The 22,677-nt window shown below is 37.8% G+C and overlaps 1 protein-coding gene across 5 annotated transcripts in view; it reads left to right on the top strand.

The window, feature by feature from the left end:
* The window catches only part of FAM204A (family with sequence similarity 204 member A), a 33,567-nt gene extending 11,631 nt beyond the window's left edge, over positions 1-21,936 (top strand). For 4 of the 5 annotated variants that reach the window (XM_042458737.1, XM_042458739.1, XM_042458738.1 and 1 more), the window contains 4 exons: positions 452-551; positions 3,464-3,553; positions 18,819-18,925; positions 19,234-21,936. In XM_042458737.1, coding sequence (XP_042314671.1) covers positions 452-551; positions 3,464-3,553; positions 18,819-18,925; positions 19,234-19,285 — 349 coding nt within the window. In that variant the 3' untranslated portion in view covers positions 19,286-21,936. Of the gene's footprint in view, positions 1-451; positions 552-3,463; positions 3,554-5,001; positions 7,312-18,818; positions 18,926-19,233 lie in introns of those variants that run through there. The other variant, XM_042458741.1, reaches the window with a different exon arrangement.
* The last annotated feature ends 741 nt before the right edge of the window (positions 21,937-22,677 follow it).

The following is a 22,677-nucleotide window of genomic DNA, read 5'->3' on the forward strand; positions in this document are numbered from 1 at the left end:
TGCCATAATGATTTAAAACAGATTTTAAAATATTCTGCCTTTTCAGTTCTTCTGTGCAATTCTTGTTGTAACCTGGTAATAGAAAAATGTGCATTGGTGCATCAGAAATTTTTATCGAATAAAAATCCATAATTCCATAATAAATGGAATTGTGAAATAAATGGAATATATTTATTTTTAACACTAATCAAGACAGAGATTTTTGAATTCATGAAGTAGATTATCTGGTTTTATATAGCAAAGGTAGAAATATAAATAAAATGTCAGGTATCTGTTTCCATAGAGAAGAAACTAGGATATAGTAAAAGTTTTTTTTAGATTTAAAGATATTAATTGTGTGAATATGTTCATATGTATTAAAGTAGTTTGTAGGAGGTTTTTTCACATGAAATAAGAATCTTATGAAATTGCTTATTTTGTCTTTTTGTTCTTCCTTTCTTTCTTTTTAAAGTCAGCAACCCATAAAGGAAAACCAGTTGAAGGAGCTAACTCAGTATTTTGGAATCAATGACAGGTTTAAGCCACTTGCAAGCAAGGAAGCCCTTCCAAAGGTGACATAATGAAGTCTAATTAAATGTTTAGATTTGTGGCCTATCTTTCCTCAGTCATCAGACAGCTTTCCCTGGTTGTAATGAAATAAAGTAAAAACTCAGCAGCCCTGGATGGTATCAGGGTACATGTCCTATAGCTCTTCAGATATAGAACAAGTGGCAGTTGGAGTTGTCTCCTCTTTCTGGCAATGAAGGGAGAAGCAAACCTTGTCTTAGCCAGTGGATGGAGACATGCTGGTCTCTCCTTTGTTATGATGTTCTTCTCAGGAGCCAAAGGTTGTGACTCTTGATCTTCTGCTTGATGCTGAAGCCCAGAATGTTCTTTGATTCAGTTTTGCAGACTCATGACAAGAGGGCATTTGGAGCTAAATGTTCTTGAATGTAAGAAGGAAGCAAACTTCCAGCAATCACTCCTTCCTTGGCCAATGAATGTAAGAAGCAGGCAAACTTCCAGCAGTTACTTCTTCCCTGGCCAATGAATGAGGCTAGACTGCTCTTCCATTGTTACGGGGCTCTTCCCAAGAGTCTGGGAGGCACAACTCATGACACAGGTCAGAGTCTGAGTGTTTTTGGTTTTACAAGACGGATCTCTTCAGGCAGGCCTTCCCAGACTAAAATTTCCCAGCCTCAGGATCTCCTCCCTCCTCAGTAATGTTTCCAAAGCCCCCTTTTCTAAAGAACTGAAGTTGCAGTGGTTTATCGGTTGGTATTATTTTGTTTAATTTATTGTTGTTCTAACTAGTAATTGTGGTTATAATTTAGATATGCAGTTTAATAACTTTTTAAGGGGGGAGGGAAATATACAGTCGGCCCTTCTTATACACGGATTTTTTATACATGGATTCAAGCATACACGGTTTGAAAATGTTCCAAAAAAGTATAAATTTACCTTGATGTTCCATTTTTTATTAGGGACACCATTTTGCTATGTCATATTTAATGGGACTTGAGCATACACGGATTTTGTTATACACGGGGGATCTTGGAACCAAATCCCAGCGTATAACAAGGGGCCACTGTATTGTTTTTATGCTCTATGTTATTTTAATGTTGTAAATCACTCGGATTGGTTTGCCACAGGGTGGTATATAAATAAAATTTATTATTATTATTATTATTATTATTATTATTACAAATTCTCTTACAAAAACTTTCTCACTTTTCAAATCAAAACATTTTTTCACTTAAATTTGAATGCTCTGCTATGTTGTGAAGAAAAATATAAACATGATTATGTTTTTGTTTAGTGTCTTAGGAAAATATTCACTTTTTCTGTACCAAGTATTTTGGCACAAAGTTTACAAACTTTGTGTAAGTGTCCTTCACTTGTAAGGATCCTAGTACATTGATCAGGATCTTATATATTTATTTTGCATAGCACAAATATATGCCAGTAGTTGTGCAGGATCTCTTGTTGTGCAACCAATTGTGCAGTGGCCTTGAGTTCACCCATTAGCACTCTACCCACTAAGACAGAATAGAAGGAGCTTTGTGCATGTACTTGCAAACTAATTGTCTGCTCTAAGGACCACACTTAAACAACCTCTGAGGAAATGCAACTGTTTATGCAATTATTTAATTGCTAGCATAGAGCTGTAATAGAATTCCATCCATTTTTTCATTTGCTATTCTTATTTGACACAAGTTCTTGAATATTATCCTCTTATTAACATGTCTTAAAAGCAAAACATGTGATATATCTTTCTTTATCTGTACATAACAAAATTAATGAATGCAAAGATACATAAATCTTGACTGTATGTAAAGGTAAAGATATTCCCCGTTGACAAGATTGTCAAGTCGTGTCTGACCGTAGGGGGCAGTGCTCATCTCCATTACTAAGCCGAAGAGTCAGCTTTGTCACAGACTAGTCTGTGATCATGTGGCCAGCATGATTGCACAGAAAGCTGTTATCTGCTTGCATTTGCATGCTTTCAAACTACTAGGTTGGCAGAAAGTGGGACAACTAATGGAAGCTCACCTGAACATACAGCACCCGGGCCTCAAACTGCCAACCTGCTGGTCTTGCAATCAACAGAGTCAGCATCTTAACCACTGTCTAGTGAACAAAATAAAAGTTTATATCTAGTAAATAACGTCTCTTTTAATTAGAAGATGACATGTTTCTAATAAAGTCTTAACAACAATATCAACTTGCAGTCAACATTCAGCTTCCTTTTTTTCTAATCTTCAGATATATTAGAAGTAGAGTGTTCCATAAAGATAAACCAAGAGTTTCAGGGCAAAAATCTATTACATTATTATTATTGCATTCATTAGTTGTCCTTCATTTGTAAATGTTAACTCAAGACAAGTTAGGATTTGCCTGTGTTCTTAAGGCTTTTTCTTATTGCTTGTTTCAAAGATTAAAAATGTAGCCTTCTTTCTTGTACACTTGACAATTTGCAAGCTTGGATTCAGTAATATAATGAAAGACTGGAGTGGCAACAAGCCAGAATTCACTTTTTGGATATAGATAAGATCTAAGAATTGCAAAGACACAGTGGTAATTGGCATTCTTCATATTATTTGACACATACACATCATATTTTATTCAGGGAAGCTCCAGGGATAGAATAGATAAGTCAGATATTGAGATAAAATTTCGTAGTGACAGGCGTAAACTAGTCCATGTAATTTTTTAAAAGTGCAGTATTTATCCAACACGTAAGGTGGAACTGATACAACAGTTTGTTCTCAAACAACCATTCTTGTGAGTATTTAATGATACTGTCCTTTAAAATACACTTCTTCAACTGATTTGTTATACATGAAAATTACAGTTATGTAAATGAGTTTTGTTTTGTTTATCATAATTTTTTTATTGAGAACAGGTTTACAATGTTCATTTGGTATTCCTGAGGGAACAGTTATTTACCGGTATCTTTATTTCTTTCCTCCTTTGCCCCCAGTCCGGTCTTGAAATCAGCATAGATAGATCTTTGGCTGAAGGAGACATTGAACAAGCTGAGGAATTAAGTGATAGATTAGCTACTCGAGAGGTAAGTTGATCTTTTTTTTTTTTTTTTTTGTATATTTTGTAGTATGGTTAATAAACAGTTACACAGTGTTTAAAATAAATAGTCCATTAAATAGCATGTTCTTTCAGCAACAGTATTTGAGGGTTGGACTGGGTTTTCTAAAAAAAATATGTTATGGCCATATTCACGAAATGAAACATGCCCTTCATTTGAAAGGAAGGGGAACAAACAATGAAAACAGGAACCTACGAAATAACATAGTGTAAAGAAAAACCTTTGCATGACCAGTGGGACATAGTGAATTTTGTGATAAGATGATAATATTTATGGCTGAATGGAAATGGGAACACTACACAACTCCTCATCAGTCCCAGTCAAGGTAACTTTCTCAGGGTTACTTCAACAGTAATAAACAGTAATAGATTTTTTTCTTCTACCATAACTCTTTCTTGATCATTTAGACCATGAAGAAAATGAGGCCATGTGGAGAGCATGCATGTGAATAATTGGTTTCTTTCCTGTTCTTAAACTAATTGCAATTCTTCATTCTAACATAAAAGAAAAATATAGTTAGTTTCAATCAGGAAGAGGATGCTTCCCAGTTTTCTTGTGGTTGAACTGAAGAAAGAATGGGGGAGTGATCAGTGATGCAGTCTTTGGTTTGTTCCTGTGGTGCTCAATTATGGCCCAAAACTGACAGGCAGGAAAGGGTGTCTCCAGCCGCTTTGGGGGCAAGGCATGTAGATGACACATGCTACCAGAGCATCCAGAAGCTGCTTTGTGGCCACCTAAGGTGGCCTGAAGCCAACCAAGAAAAGAGCACTGAAAAAGCACTCCTTGCTGGCGGCCTGTTTAAGGCCGTGGCAGTGACCAGTTCCAGACCGTCACATCTGCTCACCATGGTCCCAGGACAATGGGGGGCCAGTTGGGACTGGAGCAGTTCTGAGCCACCAGTTTGCTTCACCCCTATGAATTAGGAACATGCCTTTTAGGAAAGTGCTGCTATGGTGCAATTTAAAGAAAGCATTCATCTGCTAGCATCCCATGCCTGGAATCAGCAGGCCAACGTCTTGGGGGAAGGGCTCGTGAGCTTAAGCTGTATGGACACACAGAAACAAATAAATGCAGATCTATTTGTTTGTTTGTTTTAAATATTAATTAGGACACTCAGAACGAGAGCTGGCAGAATCCAGCAACAGAAGATACATTATTTGTAGTAAGGTAAAAACTGGATGGTCAAGATGTGTTTAGCACCCAAATGGGAAGAAAGATTGTTTACCAAATATTTATATCCTACCTTTCCAATTAATTATCAGATGTAAGTAAAATATTTGCATCATAAAATATTTAATAATAAAATAGCCAAAATGAAATATGGGCTGGCTTACATTTAATGCCTATTTCTTAGAGCCAAGCTGGATGGAGGGCCAGTAGCACAATACTTACTAAATCTCTGTCTTGATGTTTAGATTTGAAACAAGAGCATGCTTCCCCTGTCCTCACAGCACCTGAAATTCCCAGTCTTCAAGAATATAGGCAACTGCAGAACTTTTTATTTAAGTGCAGTGCAAAAGATTGAATGCAGGCATACCTCCATTAAGAAAGTCTCTGACAATCTCCTTTTTACAAAGCTTTTGTTCTGTCAGTCTCCCCTTTGTCCTCTGTCTAGCTGGACTTTTTTTAAAGCAGCCTCAACATTGAGAGGGTGGTGAAGGAGGCTGAACAAACATGTTTTCAGTGTTAAAGTGTAGCAGTATGTTTGAAATAAACAGTGCAAAATAACAGCAACGACGACTAGAGCTGGGAAAGAGCAAGTTTTCACTCTTAACAGATTCTACGGTAGCCTAGCTGTGTAGGCCTGTCTGAAGTAGGCAAGGTAAACAGCAGCTGCTCTGGGATTGTTTGCAGAGCATGTGTGAACAGAAAAACAGGAGAAAAACAGAAGATATGTCTTCCTGACCACCATTCTGCAATTGGTTTTTAAAAATGCATAGATTTATACAAAATGAAAATTGTATGAAATATGGAGTCTAATAAAATAAAATAAAAACCCCAGGATGCATTTTGGAAGAAGACTTCAAATGGTCCTTAGGAGGCTCAAAATATTCTTATTCATTTATCTGATCTAGTTGTTTTATTTCACATGTGTAAATTGTCAGTTTTGTATAAATAATTACCAGGAACACATCTCCTTCATCAACTGAGGGACCTGTACTGTTCAATGCCAACTTAGAAAACATGAAAATGGTTACCTTATATCTGGAAGCTATCACACATTGTTGTTTTTAAAAACAGAATTAATACAAAACATGACTTGAGCTCCACTTTTGGGTACTGGTGTTTTAGAATCCCATGCAGCATGGGTATTCAGATAATGCATGTTCTTTGGAAATCAGGTGTATATAGGTTTCTGATCAGTGAAATTTTCTTTTTTTCAAGAAGCAGTAACTGGAACCTGCTGATAAAGACTTTGCTGTAAGGCACAGGTCCCAGAGTTTTTAGAACTGTTTCTTTATTTAAAAAGTGAAACTATTTTTTTGATGTAGAATGTTATGTGGATTCTTCACTTCCTAGCACTTGAAAGAATCTTAACAATTGTGAACTTCTCTCTGGACTTCCTGCTGTAATCCTCACTGTGTAAAACTAATTTCCATTTTATCCTGGTATGATAGGGAATGGATAAATCATTTATTTATTTATTTATTTATTTAGAGCATTTATAGCCAAAAGGTTCTCAGAGTGGCTTACAAATTGTTAATTAGACATTTCCTTGGCCTCAGGCTTATAATTGAAAAAGACAAGACATAACAGGAGAAGGAATGGCATGGGGAAGGGGTTCAAGTCCAGCAGATCTTCTCTTCCTCTGAGGCCTGGACCAAGGCAGATGGACTGGAGGGAGAGTCCTTCTTACTCTGGTTAGGCCCTGTGTAGCTTTCCTGCCCTTCTCTCCCTCTGGATGATGGTGGATAGAAGGAGGGCCTTATTTTTTCAGGCTAGCCCTGATGGAGCTAGACTGCGACGGGGTACCTAATAAACGCCTTTTTTTTTTTTTTGGGCTATCTAGTTCTAATTTGCATTATATTGTACAAAATTATTTGTGTCAGTAGGAGTTCCAGCTGTATCTGCAAAGCATTTAGATTAATGTCAGATTTGTTGATGGTGCATGTGTTCTCTGTTCTCAGGATAATGTAGTCATGTAGATGATGTACTTGATGGTGTATCTGTTATCTGTTCTCAGGCTAATGTAGTCATGGAAGAATTTGTTGAATGTCTCTTTCAAATGTTTCTGGATATGCTGATATATAATGCATACCAGTTTGTCCCTACCTTCCGACTTGCCACATTCAAAGAATTCTAAAAGCAAGAGTTTTCTTAGGAAAAAATCATACTGGTTGTTCCTTAGAAAGGTTTGTTCTTCTAGTTTTAGTAAGACTTTCCACCAGTTTCCTGAAGCAGTAACAGAAATAGTTCTTTTCATTTCATTTTTGGGGCCTATAATGTCTCTAGATGGAACAACAAGCACAGCCATGAAATTATGTCTCTTGCTTGATGATCACTGCATTGTGAAGGTTTTGCTTTGTTTTGTTTTTTAAATCTCACATAAATTGCAAGGTGTGGGAATTATTTAGTAAAGATTAAGATGCAGAGACAACTTTCAAAATATACTTGGTTCTGAGGACTCAGTTGGTTCTGAAATTTTAATTAGCAAAACTTTGTGAAAATAGAGATTTAAAAATTATAAGTTCATGTGTTGCTAGTGTGGCTCCTATTAGGTTATAGATCAGGGGTAGGTAACCTTTTTGAGCCAGGGGCCAGGTTGCTGTCCCTCAGACAACTGGGGGGCCGAAGCCAAAAAATAAATAATTAAATAATTTTTTAAAAATTAAATAAATAAATAAACCAGGACAAATGTAGGACAGAAATTTCAAATGGAGGACACTTTTTTTAAAAAAAAAAATTGAGGACATGCAAACAAATCTACTGATTTTTAAAAAATGTTAATATAAATGCATGTTTCGGAGGTTTTTATAGACAATTGCCCCCCTTGCCCACCGCTTGCCCCCCTTGCCCACCACGTGCCCCCCCTTGCCCGCCTCCTCCTGATAGGCCAAAGGCCCCACACCCTCACGCGAGAGGCCAAAGGCTCCGGCGGCAATTGGCAGCACGACCGGGCAGGGGCCGGTCCCAAGGCCTTGCCGGGCCACATCCGGCCCGCGGGCCGCAGGTTGCCTACCCCTGTTATAGATAAACAAAGCAGGCTACCTGCCAACAAAAGTAGGCTACCTGCCTACAGTTCATATTCGTTACTTCTGGGATTATTCCTTTGGACATGCTAAAAAGAAGTAGAGAATTTCTGTATTATATTGGTCATAAATAATACCACACTTTACATCCTGCAGAAAGCTCATAAATATTACTAATCAGTGTAAACTTTGATTAGCTTTAAATGATTAAGGTAACCGAGATCAAAACAATATCGTCAGCATATAACAGCACTGAAAGTTTAACATTCTGAATAGTAGCTGGGAAAATTTTTTGATCCTTTTAAGGCCTGGACGATATCATTAATATAAAAATTAAATAAAAAAGGTGCCAGAAGACAACCCTATTTAAGATTACTGTTATATCTCTTAGAAAAGTTGATATTGAAAAATTCATGTATTAATATTTTATGCTTCTTCAGTCTTCAGTCAGTATGTTCATTGAATAGCCCGAGGGCCGTTTCAAAATACTCAAAACATTGTAATACAAGCAATGACACACACACACACATAATATTTTATGGGTTTTCAGCAGACTGATTCCTAATAATTTGAATTAATTTTCTCACCATTCTTTTAAGCACCCCCACGGCTGTGTTTGTGGCCCCAAGAACTCCCCAGTGTTCAAACTGGTTGTCTCAAAATGCCTCCAGATGCCACCTATAACATGTGGAGACAATTTTGCCATTCTGTGGAAGTTCTAGGCCTAGGAAAGGTATGTCTTCTAACTGGAAGTGACCCACAAGTTGACATCTGGGTTACTCCCTGTTGGAAAGAAGGCTTCCCCTGAGCCTAAAATAGCCCCGAGAGGGCCAAAAACATGGCAAAAGTGCTCCCTGTCTCTTTAGGCCTTAGGATGTATGATTGGGGTAAATGGTGTGTGTGTGAATTTTTGCGTGTGGGAGGATATGGCACTTTTGTGGCCCTGGGGCTCCAGTGTGGCCATCTAACCCTGAACAGTTCCCACCCTTGTTTTAAGTGGTATGCCTTTTTTTTTTTTAAACTTTGACCAGTACAGACTGGCACATAGTGGTGGCTTGGGGCCAAAAATAGGATTCGGTAGGGCTGGGTTTCCACATGTGCCCAGTCCTAGCATGGGCACCATATTACTGCACGTCCCGTCCACATGGGGCATGTGCTTATGACAACAGTACGACGCAGCACCCAAACAGCGCCACAGCACGTGGATGTCATGTTCATGCGTGAGTGCTGATGGCGCGCTGCACATGGCGTAAAAACTCGCTGGGAGCGGGTTCTTTTTAGGTCTCCCGGAGGCCACACCATTTGTCTGCTGCGACCTCCATCCGGGGCAGAAAGGGGCAACGTCTCACCACCCCTTTCTGCCAGTCTGTATCCTCCCTTTGTGACCATTTTGCTCTTTTTTGGCAATATGGTTATTTTCTGTTTCAGGTGAGTATCCCTAACAATTCAATTCAAAAGGGGAAGGGCACATTTCACTTGGACTGTGTTTGGATTGAGTCTAAAATTAGCTCTGCCCCATCTCATTCCCACTAATTATGGACATCACCTGGATGGCTACAGGATGCCACACTGGCATGAATGTCATCAGAGACTCCTTGTGAGTCTCTGTATCACTCTTTCTCAAACTTACCCTAGCAAATGAGGCTGCCAGGTCTGGCAGTGTAATTGGTGAACAGAAGCTAACAGATTAAGCTGGGGAGCTTTGGGAACTACAATTTCAGTTCTTGGCAGCAGTGGAAGAGTATACAGGCATTAAACAGGAAGCTTCTGAACTTAGGAGACTCCCTTATAAGGGTACTGTAATTTTGAAAAAGAGGGAGTGCTGATGGAGAATATTTCCAAGGCCTAAAAGACTTGAATCTTTTGAAAGGCCATCAGGACCAAATGGGACTCCGTTTCCCATGGTTCCAAATGGGGACAATTTCACTGCTACACAATAAGCACACAATAATTTATAGGACTTCACTAAACTGCTAATGAATTAAAAGTTTCATTACAAGCCTGATAATTTGTTTCAGCTTCTCTTTGGTATTCAAAAATATGGTATTGTTTTGTTCATGAAAAATATTCTATTGTTTCTTGGGAACATTACATGCCTTGCCTAAAATCCAAAGAACAAAATAAATATTTTAAAATTTAAAAAATCCTCGGGTTTTATACTGTGAAAATTTCTTCACTTAACTTGTGACTATTAATTTGCTCTGTTGTCTAAGAGTTCACTACCCCAAGGGCAGTAACTTGAAGAAGAAGAAAAAGCCCTGGATACATTTTATGTTCTTGTCAAAAGAAACTGAAAATTGCTGTCAGCAGAAATGCTGAAAATTAACAGCATAATCTTATACATGTCTACTCAAAACTAAGTTCACTTACCGTAGTTCAGTGGAACTTACTCCTTGGAAAATAAGACCACTATAAGGCAAGTACTGTTAAAACTGCTTACCGTAAGTGTTAGTATCATAGTTTTGAGCAGTTTAATATAAAAGGCTTCACAAGCTACAGTTCCATAGAGTGGGTATATGTTTTTGTTTAAACATTTAAAATGAATCTATACAATTTAATCAGTTGCTTTTTATAAAATGTTGCTATCATTCTTGTACTGTAGCCAGCTGATTATCTACATCCTTCCCTCATTCTAAACCTGCTGCACTGATTTTTGTTGCTCCCTGCTTATTTTGTTAATTCTTAAACCATAATTTTAAAAGAGGAAATTCAGTCCTAATGATGTGCATACCATATAAATAAGTGTGATTATTAATGATTATTAATGTTTATTAATGTTAATGTTTTCATAAATTACCCCTTCTGATTTTTTGATTTCCCCATTTAGATGGAATTAATAGTTATAAAAACCTACAGAGATCCTTTTGATAAATGAACTAATGGGGCACAGTCTTGGACCTCCCCTGTACCACTCACAAATGCAGTTTTGTTCTTGTACAATCTATAGCATTTCTATTGCACTTGCACTTGTGTAAGAGGAACATCAAATAGATGGTACAGTACACAGGAAATGTATTTGTGCTTTTAAAGCATATTTTCCATAGCATTTGTATTCATATTTTAGGTATTCAAAGGATTTCAGGTGAAAATATAGACAAACTATATGTAACTTCAAAATTCCCCTTAATGTTTATGTTGTGAGAGGAAATACATTGTAGTGTTTTTTTCCTCTTCCTACTGAAGGTGTTTCTCTTTATTGAGGTTGTTTTCTCTTAACCCCTGTCATATAGTAAAGGTTATCACCTAGGATTATATTCATATATTCTCTTAATTATGTATATCTTCTTTTTAACAAACCTTAAAAAGATTTCAGATGTTACAAGTCTAATTAAAGAGACAAAGCACAGTTTATACTGTAGATTTTTTCTGCAGTTCAATTAATCAGCATGTTTTCTCTTTTAATTAAAACCATTTTAGTAAATTAAAGCCCACAGCAAAACACATATATAATTTGTTTGTAATTAGCTCTTAATTGGTGGTAGTTGAAGCTTAGCACCCTTGGTTTCTTTCTTCATGATTGCCATTTTATTAGCAGCCAGTCATTAATTAATCTTTTTTTCTAATTAGCTTATAAAACTGTTGATGGCACATTATTGTAAATGTGATTTTAAGTTCAAAGCTTGTTAATAAGCTTTCTTACTTAGAAGAACAGAGATAAAGAAATTGCTGAAAACAGTACTACAGTTCTTTTTTTAAAAAAACAGCCTTTCTTACAAGGGGACTGTGTAAAACATCTAACAGCTTATGGTTAATTTTTAATGCTTTTTTATGAATGGAAGAATTTACTTGCATGTAAATATTTGAGTCTAAAACAAAGCTCAAATATAAAAACATTTTATATCTATTCTATATTGTGGTGTTGTCAATATATAATTTGACGTTTTAATAACCAGCAATAGGAAACCAACAAAGGTATTGCAAAGTATATTGCAGAAGTTGAACAAATCACTGACAGAAGATCATTCTCACTTCCAAATCCACTCAATATTCTTGTTTGCTTTATATATTTAATATACATCAGCAATGGATAACATTCCATAACATAAAAGGAGAAAATCATTGCCACAGGCAGAACCTGAAATAACTAGATTCATATTTGATGAGAAACTGTAATATAGTATTAAAAGGCTGTTTGGTTTCTCTGATAGACCACAGGATGCTTCAGGACCTGTTAGAATAGAGATGTTTTGTTAAAACCCCTTTGGGTTTAGCCTTTTATAGAGCATACCTATATATGACATTTCTGAATCCAGCTTTGAATGTTCTATCACATTATTCATATCCAAGAGAGTATGTATTTTACAATAGGTGTTTGAAATAAATCTTTATCTTTTTTGGGTGGGGAGGGGGCAATTTTTTCCTGCCAGCTCAGAGGCTCAAGGTGGTGCTCCAAAGGTAAAATACAATTATTCATAAGTCCAGCCATCACGTATAGTAAAATGAATTAATATAAAATGAATATATACAGCTCAAAACAGAGGCTTCAGTCGTTGGCCACTGAAGGGCAAACTAAGGAGAATAGATTTGCATTATCACCCAGAAGCAAACCAGGCTTGTGCTCAAGGAAGTTTCCAAAAGAAATGAGTTGCATGTCCTCTTGAGTTACCACATGTCCTTAGTGTTGCACCTTGATGCACGAATGGCACCTCCATTGCATTTCAAGGGCCATGGTGGATCACAAATGGATCCTCATTTAACAGTTCAACCAAATATCCCAACTTTTGGATTGAAGTTGGTTTTAGCGGAAGGGATAATGTTTGCGGAAAGTTAGCGTAAATATCTTCAGTAGCTAAGATCATATACTATTCCCCTTCTCCATTCCTCAACTTTATTTACTATTTCGATTTCAGTTATTTTTTTGCATTTTAAAAGGCTTTATGATGCTGTGCAAGAAACACTAGAAAGGGATAGCTGACAAGGAAAAAATTAAAAATTGGATAAAGAGTAAATGAATAATGTCATATTACTAAAAAGATGAGAGGCTAATTTGTGCCGACTTTTTGCTAATTTTGTTCAAGCCTCAAAATGAGGAGCTGTCACCCGTTCTGTGTAGCACTGATGACAGTGCCAATGATCCATGAAATAAGCTGCCGCTGGCTTTGTTCTGATAAGAATGAACAAATCTGCACAATGTACGGCTCCCTGAATCTCATTTTCATACTTGCATGCAGGCTAAAAGAAATAAGCTGTTTGCAGGCTTGATTAATCAGACATTTGAGGGGGTTTTGTCTCTTTGATCTCTTTCGTCTCCTAGGTAACTTGCTTGACATTAATGTTGAGCTTGAGTAAAGACAATCAGGAATTGTAGACCAAACTGATATAAAAATTAAAGACCTTAGCACTTTAAGTACTTCAGTAATGGTTCCGCTTTACTTCAGAAAACATCTGTTTTCATTTAATTAAAGAACAAAAGCGAATAGCATAAATATTTTTCATAGAAACCTGTTATTTCACCAAAAAAAAAAAAGTTTAAGCATGATAATTGGCATTTTTTAAAAAAAAAAATAAGTGCCTTCACACTGTTTGGATAGAGATGAAGATTTGTTACCAGGTATCCTTGATGGTTATATATATTCCCCTGAGAAAAATAATTGATGGGAAGTTTGCTGTTATGCTGTATTAAACTGCAAGAGCAAGATTTTTAAAATGATTATCTGTGAACTTCAATTGGAATGATTTTTGCCTTCTAGAAAACTTGCTTGATTAAAAAAAGTTTGTCTCTTAAAAATTTCTATGTTACAAGGATGAACCGTTATATCTACATTACTTCCCAATATGATTTACACACTTTAAACCTATAAAATTGAAAGGAATTAAAAAAATGTCGCAGTGCGTTTGCTTGAGGTTATGCAGACGCTTTTACAAATCTTCCAAGTGGCTGTAAAGATGAATGCCTCAAGGGTCTAGCCAGGGCCCTGCTTTTCCAACCAGCTAAAGCCCTTATCTTAAATCCAAGCAAAGTACCATTAATCTTTTTGAAAGACCTTTTATGGCTTTTAATATATCCCAAATTAGAACATTTTACACCCTTGGTTCCTGAAATGTGGTGATAAAAAGCCTTTAGAGCTTAATTTTCCTTACTGCGTGCTCTGACCAATTTGCAGTTCTTTGTGATAATGTTTAGACACCTTAATTAAAATGCAGCAAAATATTGGATGTTCTATATGGAAAATGCTGATACTTTGACTACACAAGAAATTGTTGTATGTATTTTTATTCATGTCTTATTGCTTCTTATAACATTGTATTTTGCTGTATAATCTGATGACCTGAAACATTTTTTAAAAAATGTAAAACCTATTGACCAAGATTTCAGTGGCTTCTATGAGGAGGGAAGTGCAGCTGTATATGAGGGTGTTTATGGGAGGGCAAAATACTTAGGCTGAATCAGATATGGTTGTGCTGATTTATTCACAACACTTGCCTTTTCAGAGTTGCATTCTGCACTCAGTGGCATCCTTTGACAATAGCATTAATACTGTAGAATGTTTTTCTCTGCTCCTTCCATAATAGCATGGGTGAGTTTAATCCTTTTTAAATCCATATTTTGCCAAGACAGGAAGAGTGACTTTACTCTGCAGTTTAGCCTATGCCCCACTGTTGGTGAGAGAAGGCAGAGATGTTCAAGTCAACTAGCAGTCAGTAGCTAATAGTGGGACTTCTATAGTCACAGGACAAAGCAGAGATGGGAATCATATAGCCCTCCACATGATGTTGGACTGTAACTTAGCATTTGTCACTATTGGCTATGCTAGAGGGCTGCACAATTCCCACTCCATTCCTAAAGGCTGAGGGCTACGGGCATGTGATAAGTACTTGGGTGAACTTTATACAGTCCGCCCTTCCTTTTTGCAGGGGATCCATTCCAGACCCCCACCCCTGCGTAAAGGGAACTCCGCCTATGCTTCAGCCTCATTTAAATGAATAGGGCTTGTGCATGCAACGGTGTGCCCCATTACCCCTTATGGGGCGCGCCGCCACTTTTCCAAGCTCAGTTTTCAGTATGACACGGGTGCACTATAATTGTTTTGGGCATGCAAAATATAAAAGACATTAAAACAATTAAAAATTGTTCAGGCTGAAACCCTACAGTCACATGTTTGGACTAAGATATAACAGGAGCTAGATACATTAAACTTAATGGAACTTACTGCTAAGTAGACATGATTAAGATTTGCTGTGGTGTTAGAACAACATTAGTTATTTGCTGATTTTCTACATCATAGTTAAAATATAGTTGACTCTTTGGAAGGTTTCTTTTCTATATAGTGGTCCCTTGCCTTACGCGGAGGATCCGTTCTGGAGCCTCCCAGGCATAAGGCGAATAACACGTATGCTTGAGCCCCATTCAATATAACGGGGCTCGGGTGCAGCAGTGCACATGCACCAGAGGCACACATGCCATTCATTCTATTGAAACACAGCTTCAGCATAAGCTGAAAGGTGTGTATAGTGTGACCACGTATGGTGCGGGTACACTATACTAATTAATTATAGCTTTAGTTGTCCCTCATTAGTCTAGCTTCTGCCTCCCCTATTCTTGCTGTAAGTTTATATATCTCTTACAATGTGCCTTGAAGAAATGTGTTTTACCTAACAAAAACGAGACTACATGGCAAACTCCAATGTATTTTAATTAGCTGATAACAAGTGGAATTATAATGGTGAGAGGATTACTTGAGATGCCAGGGCTTCAAGATTTTGGTTGTTCATAACCTGGCAGCTTCACATGTTTAGAATCTATGTTATTCCTTTTTTACTTCTTGCGAGAGACCTATGTGTATCACTTTACTACTTGTAGGACTATCGTTAAAACTGATAAGAACAAGTAACCTCATTCCCCGTAGGAGTGTGCTTCAGAGTTATCAGATGCCAAAACTACCAGATTGAGGCTAAAATTTATCCTAAGCAATTTGGTCCATCAGACCCATATAGTGAAAAACCAGTTTGTTCTGTCTATATTTATGAAGCCACTGATGTGGAGAATTGGACTTGCCAACTGGTATAGGTCATCTCCCGTTTTACAGCTGTCAACAGTGGAGTAGCCTCTAGTGTTTAAATAATGGACAAAGTCTTAATTTTCTCCAGTAAAGTGCCGCACTAGTTCTTCAGTTCTTTTGTAATGAATGTCAGGATTATAACAGAGGATCAAGCAAAGATAAAAGTATCTTGATATGGGCATTTGATATAAAAGTATCTAAGCACTTCCTTATTGTATTCACTGTGATAGTACAGTATTTACCTACCTGACAGTATTTACTATGAGAGTTTATTAGTTTATCTAACATGGGTAGACAAAGCTGTAACCTTCCAGATGTTCTTGGCCATAAGCTCTATGATTCCTCACAATTTGTTATGTTGGCTAGAATTGGAATTGCAGTCCTGTAATATCGGTAGGACTTCATATTGCCTGTCTGCTATCTAACATGATAATGATAAAATTGATAAGAATAAACACTGAGGTTCCAAGGGCAAAAGTAGCATACTTAACATTTTGAATAATTGGACATTGGCTGCCATTTCATATGATTTTTAAGCTTTATGCATAAAGCGCCTTGCCCGTTCTAAAAGCAGTTGGAGTAGAGAGACAAAAGGGCCCCTGCATGCATGTATACATATACTATGTTAATGCAATTTCTCCTTCTAATCTCTCATCATAGTTTTAATCTTGCCCTATACATCTGTTTCTCTGGTGCGTTACAGACCGCCCTAAAGCGGGCAGTCTTCCGCCGCCGCCATTACCTGCAGCAGGAAGCCCCAGCGGCCAGACCATGAGGCTTCCGGCCACAGCAAAAAAGGAGAGTCGAAATGGCGCTCCTTTTTGGCCCCTGGAAGTGGTGCCGCGAGGCGCGCACTTGCGGCGTCACTTCCAGTGCGCCACGTCTGGACGCTGTGCATCCAAGATGTAAAAATGGCAGCGCCCATGTGGATGGGCGCTGCCATTTAGGACACGCTCCACACGTGTTGGGAATGGGGCCGATTAGGAAGGGGCAACCCTTCCTAACCCTAGGACGTGTGGAGTGAGTCCTAAATGGCGATCTGTAACCCGCCTCTGTCACAACTCCCTCTTCCAGCCCTCTGTCTCTCTTTAACCATCCTGCACTGGTTTGCCACTACTAGGATTAAAACTGAGAGAAAAGTATTTGGGAGCTTTTGCCTGTGAGAACATCTGAAAGGATCACACACCATCAGGACTGGCATGTGATCCTAGCAAGGGGTTCTCTATGAGGGGAGCCCACTGCCTGATTTACACCTTAAGCTTCTGGTAGAAAGGATGGTATTGCATCATTTCCACCAGAAGTTTAAGGTGTAAATCAGGCAGTGGTCTCAACCCATCCTTTCAGGATAGAGAAGCTTTGGATAGGATCACATGCCACTCTACAGTATTTAAGTTTCACTGTGTCATTTTAACAAAGGAGACCTTTGCACTACATTATCCAGTTCTTTCTTCGCTGTAGACTGCAGAATTACCCTTGCCCCAGTAGCGTAATTGATATCAAACTTCTGTTTTCAATACCAAGGGGATACAATCCATTTACATCACATTGAGGTGTGCTGAAATAAATGGTGCAAACAGTCTTGTGCCAGTTCTATTTGTATCAAACTAGATTTCATGGTAGTAGTCCCAAATGGATCATATCCTTCTTTGTCCATCTGAAAGTTGCAGTTCAACCATTGTGTATAATCAGTCAAATACTAGTTTACTGAAATCTATTTACCAACAAATACTTAGGAAGAAGGTTTATACTGAGTCTGACTATACAGTTGGCCTTTTCCATTTGTGGCTTTGACTTTTGCGGATTTGATTATTCATGGATTTGATTAATATGTTCTCTCTCGGAATCTCGGGTTCCTCCAACACGACTCTTTGATTAATGTCAGCCAGACGTCATGCTGAAGGTTCTAGAGGTTCCTAGACAGAATACTTCTCTAGGCATGTGTAGGCCCTCAGCACAATTCTATGGTCAGTGCCTGGCAGATGCTGACCATACAGGTGTGCTGGAGGACCTAGAGATTCCTAGGGAGGTTTTATCTCAGGTAAAAAAAAAGGAGAGGGGTTTGTTATTTGCAGTTTTTCCACTGTCACAGGGGTCCTGAGCTCCTAACCCCAGCAAATGTGGAGGGCCCACTGTACATCTATCTAGCTTAGTACTGCCAATCTGAATGATAGCACCACTCCAGTTTCCAAACAGAATTCTTTCGTAGCTCTTCCTCAATAGCCTTTGTATTTCTTGGTGGACTTAAAGCTAAGTAGTAACCAGTCCCGACCCTGCTAGCTGTTGAAACTATAGAACATCAGATATATTCAGGGTAATATACAGTGCGCCCTTCTTTTACGTGAGGGATCCATTCTGGACCCACCCCACCCCCGCGTAAAAGAAACATTACAGGTACAAGTAATGGGGCTCGTGCTTGCGCTCACGCTGCCATACTGGTGTGTGCCATTGTTTCTTCCGGCACGCAGCACCGTTTCTTCCAGCTCTGCTTTCAGCGTATGCATATGCTGAAAGCAGCGTATAATATGTCCGCGTATGACACAGGTGCACTGTAGTGGTATTTCCTTTATTAGGTCTTATAAACAGCATTCTGAGACCTTGTGGTGACTTCTCATCTAGCTACAGAAAGCCTGAACAGTTAGATAATGCAGCCATTGCTATCTAGGTGTTTAAATGTGTTTAAATGATACTCAAGTGCAAATCTAGCTTTAGTAGATAGGTTTTGTGTGTTGTACAAGATCACGTATGCCTAATTTCAAAGTATAACCAAACTTAATATGTCTGCTTAAACATACTTTTGATGGCTGACAGAACAACATGTTGTTTCTGATGTTATGCTGTTTATTTGTTATGTCTCCTTTCTGTTTGACAGATATGTTTTGTTCCATAAAAATCACTCTGTTTCCACTTGTTCACTGTACAGGCACAGAAATCTTCCATGGTGGATGCAAGACAAATCTTAGTCATGTAAACATATTTGAAAGGTCTTAAGAAAAACTGTTTTAATTTCTTTTCTAAACTCATTTGTTTCTGTTTTCCTCTTAGCTTGGTGTAAAAATTGCCAAAGCAGTAGCTTGCCGAAATTTTGTGAAAGGAAAACAAGATGCAGAGGCTTCTCTAGAAGCCCGAAAGAAAAAGAAGCTTGCTTGGGGGTAAGTCACTGGCCTATTTAAGACTAGGAGAGATTTTGAATTATATGTTTTCCTCCTTCAGTTTGGCTTGCACTAATCCTTGTTTGTTTAATTTGACCTTGGCTTTTTCCTTGAGTAGTGCATCTGTTTAATGTAGAGTCTTTACTACAACTGATACATTATTCAAATGTTTATACTTTCCCTTTTGTGATTGGTAGAGTATTAAAAACCCAATTCCAATTTAGCCATTGCTGCTAAATGAAATTTGATTGAAAACTCCCCAAAGTGTACTTCAGTAGATACTGACATATGTTTGTATTTCTTTTCAGGTTTGAAGCCAAGAAAAGATGGGAAACAAAAAGCAACATGGGATACATGTAGTCAGTTGTGCCTTGGAAGGGGGAAATATTTTAAAACTAAGGGGTTTGTTAATACTGAAGATACATAAATTATATTTTCATTGGGTTTTTTTTATGTGCATTCTTTGTGGAGCTAGTGAATTACTGTGGAATAATTCAGGTTTCCATTCCATACTTTGTTAGGTACCCCTAGTATATGTCAAATATTCTACATTTCACCCTTAACATTTCCCCAGCATATTCCCATTGCTGTGCCTGAGGATTTAATGTTTCTTGTTTTTCATGGAACTGCTAAGAATATAATTGGGGAGGTAGAATCTTTTTGTGAATTTAATTAATTATTTCTCACCATCAAAATCAGTTTCCCCTGAAAACAAAATACACTATTTGCAATATTTATATTATTATTAAGACAGGTAATGATAATATTTCCTCAAAGCAAAAACAGCAAGTAAATTAGCCTTGTTTTCACCAAAGCTTCTACAAATGTCTGCTACCTGGGTGAGAGTTAAAATAGTACACTTCACTTACTGTAAAGCAAAATGAAATATTTGAGGCACAAGGAATGATTTTAACGTAATGGTGATTTATTATATTTGAGTACTGTGAACTAAATATTTTTGGCAAAGAAATAGTAATTTCAGGGTTTATGACAAGTTCTAAGTCTTCCATCTTGATATCAAATGGTTCATTCTTGTTTTGTAGCCCAAAGGATGTTTGATTCTGCTCTCCTCATGTAACGCTATATTTCACAAAGATGAGAGTTTGCAATACAGTAATCTAAAGTCAACTGTAATTAGTTATATTGACAGCTAAATATACAGCAAAGTCTTTAAATCACTGGCTGAACAGGCTTCTACCACACAGCACCATAAATCTACAAATCTTTATTCTGTACACAGAGACTATTCAGGGAGAGGGGTTTTTTCCCTGTAGAAAAGAGGAAGACAAGTATTGTCTAGCCTCATAATGTCAAATATGTATATGTTTGTGCAATATTATTATTATTATCATAAAAGACAATGGATGTATTAGTTTCCTTTCTTATAGTAATAACATATTATCCAAATAGTGGGGGGTTTTTTCACAAATTTTCATAGCCATTCCTAAGAAGAGGGATCCATTTCCCCCTACTGGTTTTCTAAGGTTTAGGCTTGTCAAGGTGCTGTGCACCTTTTGTGTGTGTGTTTGCGTGTGTGTATGTGTTCAGTAGACCTAGTAGCTGCTTGCAGGGGTTTGTATTGGCTCAGGGACATGGCCAATGCGTTAATGTTGGTTAGAAATAGTAGAATTCACCAATTAAATTAGAATTCAGAGACATGAGGCCTGAACATGCAGGCAGGATACGATGGGCCAAACCTGTCGTATCCTGCCCATGGATCCAGCCCATTCCCACCTTTTGCAAAAACCTGATCAATTGTCCAGTGGAATTTAGATGACTGACCACTACTGCACCATGGAGCCGCTTGCCACTGCCTTGCCCGTCACTGACATTCTATTTGCAGGCTCCTGCAGTGACCCATAAGGGTAGAAATGGGGCTTCTGGCTTCACCCACATGACCAGGCAGCCCCTTCCAATATCACAGGTCACAACTGAGGTCTGCATGTACAGCGGCATGGGCAGGTAGGAGGGTATATGGCCATCTGGTCTACCTGGGAGACTCTATTGCACATCCAGTCCGCTTGCCCCTCACCTGGGGCTCTTGGCCTGCATCAACTAAACCGGACAGTGCCAGGCCGGGGGGGGGGGGGGGCAGGTTAGTCTGAAATATCAGTAGGCAAAGGGATCTTGTAGCACCTTCTAGACGAATTGAGCAGAAGACATTGTAGCATAAGCTTTCATAGACTGAGGATGTAGACCAAGTCTACAAAAGCATATGCTACAATATCTTTCACTCAGTTAGTCTCAAAGGTTCTACAAGAACCCTTTGTTTACCAGTTGGAGGAATTGCGTGGGTAGCTCAGATGTATACTGCTGCTGCTCCTATCAGCCTACATGAACAAGGATGGAGTTATTCCATTAAAGCAGAAAGTTGAAACTTAAATTCATAAATAGGTTACCTCAATTTGGCAAAGATGCATTAAGATTTTGCTTCATTGAACTTCGAGCACAAGATAGTATACGCCCACTGTTGTTTTTCCCTGGTGGACATAAGAGGTCAGTTTACCTATGGTTGACCACTAGCCAAAAAGAGTATGTTGCAACGAAATACTTTAAATTGCTAATACATTACATACTTGAGATTCAAATTATAGGTGCTGGAGGGACAGCAACAGAATACCGTCATGTTATACGTAAACTAGTGTGCAGGAAAAAACAACAACAGAAGAGGCTGAATGTTTTACTGAAATTCCCCATAATCCCCTCCTTCAAACCCAAAGTTCTAAACCGACTTCCAAGGCCATCTCTGACATAATCTCACAAAGAAAGATGAAGTTCTTCCCTGACAAATGGAATGACAGATGGCTTGTCTTGTTTCCTGTGCAAATGTTCAGTCTCCCATGAAGCGTGTGGAAAAGGTGAATAAATTTAGTAAACATTGCTTTTGTATTGATTGCTGTTGTAACTGACATGTTCCTTATTGCTCTGCTGCTAAGGTGTTGCCTGTTGTATAACTATAACAAAAGCCTTACAGATTTTGTGAATCATGTAATTACAGACTTTATAATTTAGACTAGGTTTTTTGGCATTACTTACTTTATAAATGGAATGTTTTGTTTATTTTACAAAAATAACACTTTCATAAGTATGAACTGCAGTCCCAAACCCACTTACCGGTACTTAGGAGTAAGCCCCACTGTACCTTTGAGTAAATATTCTTAGAACTATGTTATTCAGGTTACATTGTGATCTCTATTCTTGAAAACTGACCAGTCCAGAAATGATGTAGTCTGTAATTGGGGTGGGTTTCATTTCATGAAAGATGAAATCGCTAATCTAGCAAAAAGTATTAATTTGCATCACAAAGTCATTGGTATTTTTATTAATTTTATAGGCAAACAAACCTAAGCTTGATTTTAATAGCAAGTGTTCTGTAGAGTGCGGGTTATATGAGTTTTTAAAACTTCAAAAATAACATTGTTTCATTATTTAGATCAGTGGTGAGCAATTCAAGGGTTGCATGAAGATGCCCAACGGATTTTTGTTCACAGAACTCCCTTACACCTTTGGAAACAACACAGTATATCACCAATAGGCTCCACACATTTATTTATATTTTAAAATTTTATTTATATCTTTTTTTGTCAGATGGGATTCAAAGCAGCTTATGATATAAATTAGAGCAGTTATAACAATGTGAAGTCTAAAAAGTAAAAAGAAAAACATGATTGTATATGCAAATAAAACACTTTTTAAAAAACTTTAAAATTGGAAACATTGACAACATTTTAAAAAGACAATGGGTATTAAAA

This window comes from Sceloporus undulatus, chromosome 3 (assembly GCF_019175285.1).
Source record: "Sceloporus undulatus isolate JIND9_A2432 ecotype Alabama chromosome 3, SceUnd_v1.1, whole genome shotgun sequence".
NCBI classification, from domain to species: Eukaryota; Metazoa; Chordata; class Lepidosauria; order Squamata; family Phrynosomatidae; genus Sceloporus; species Sceloporus undulatus.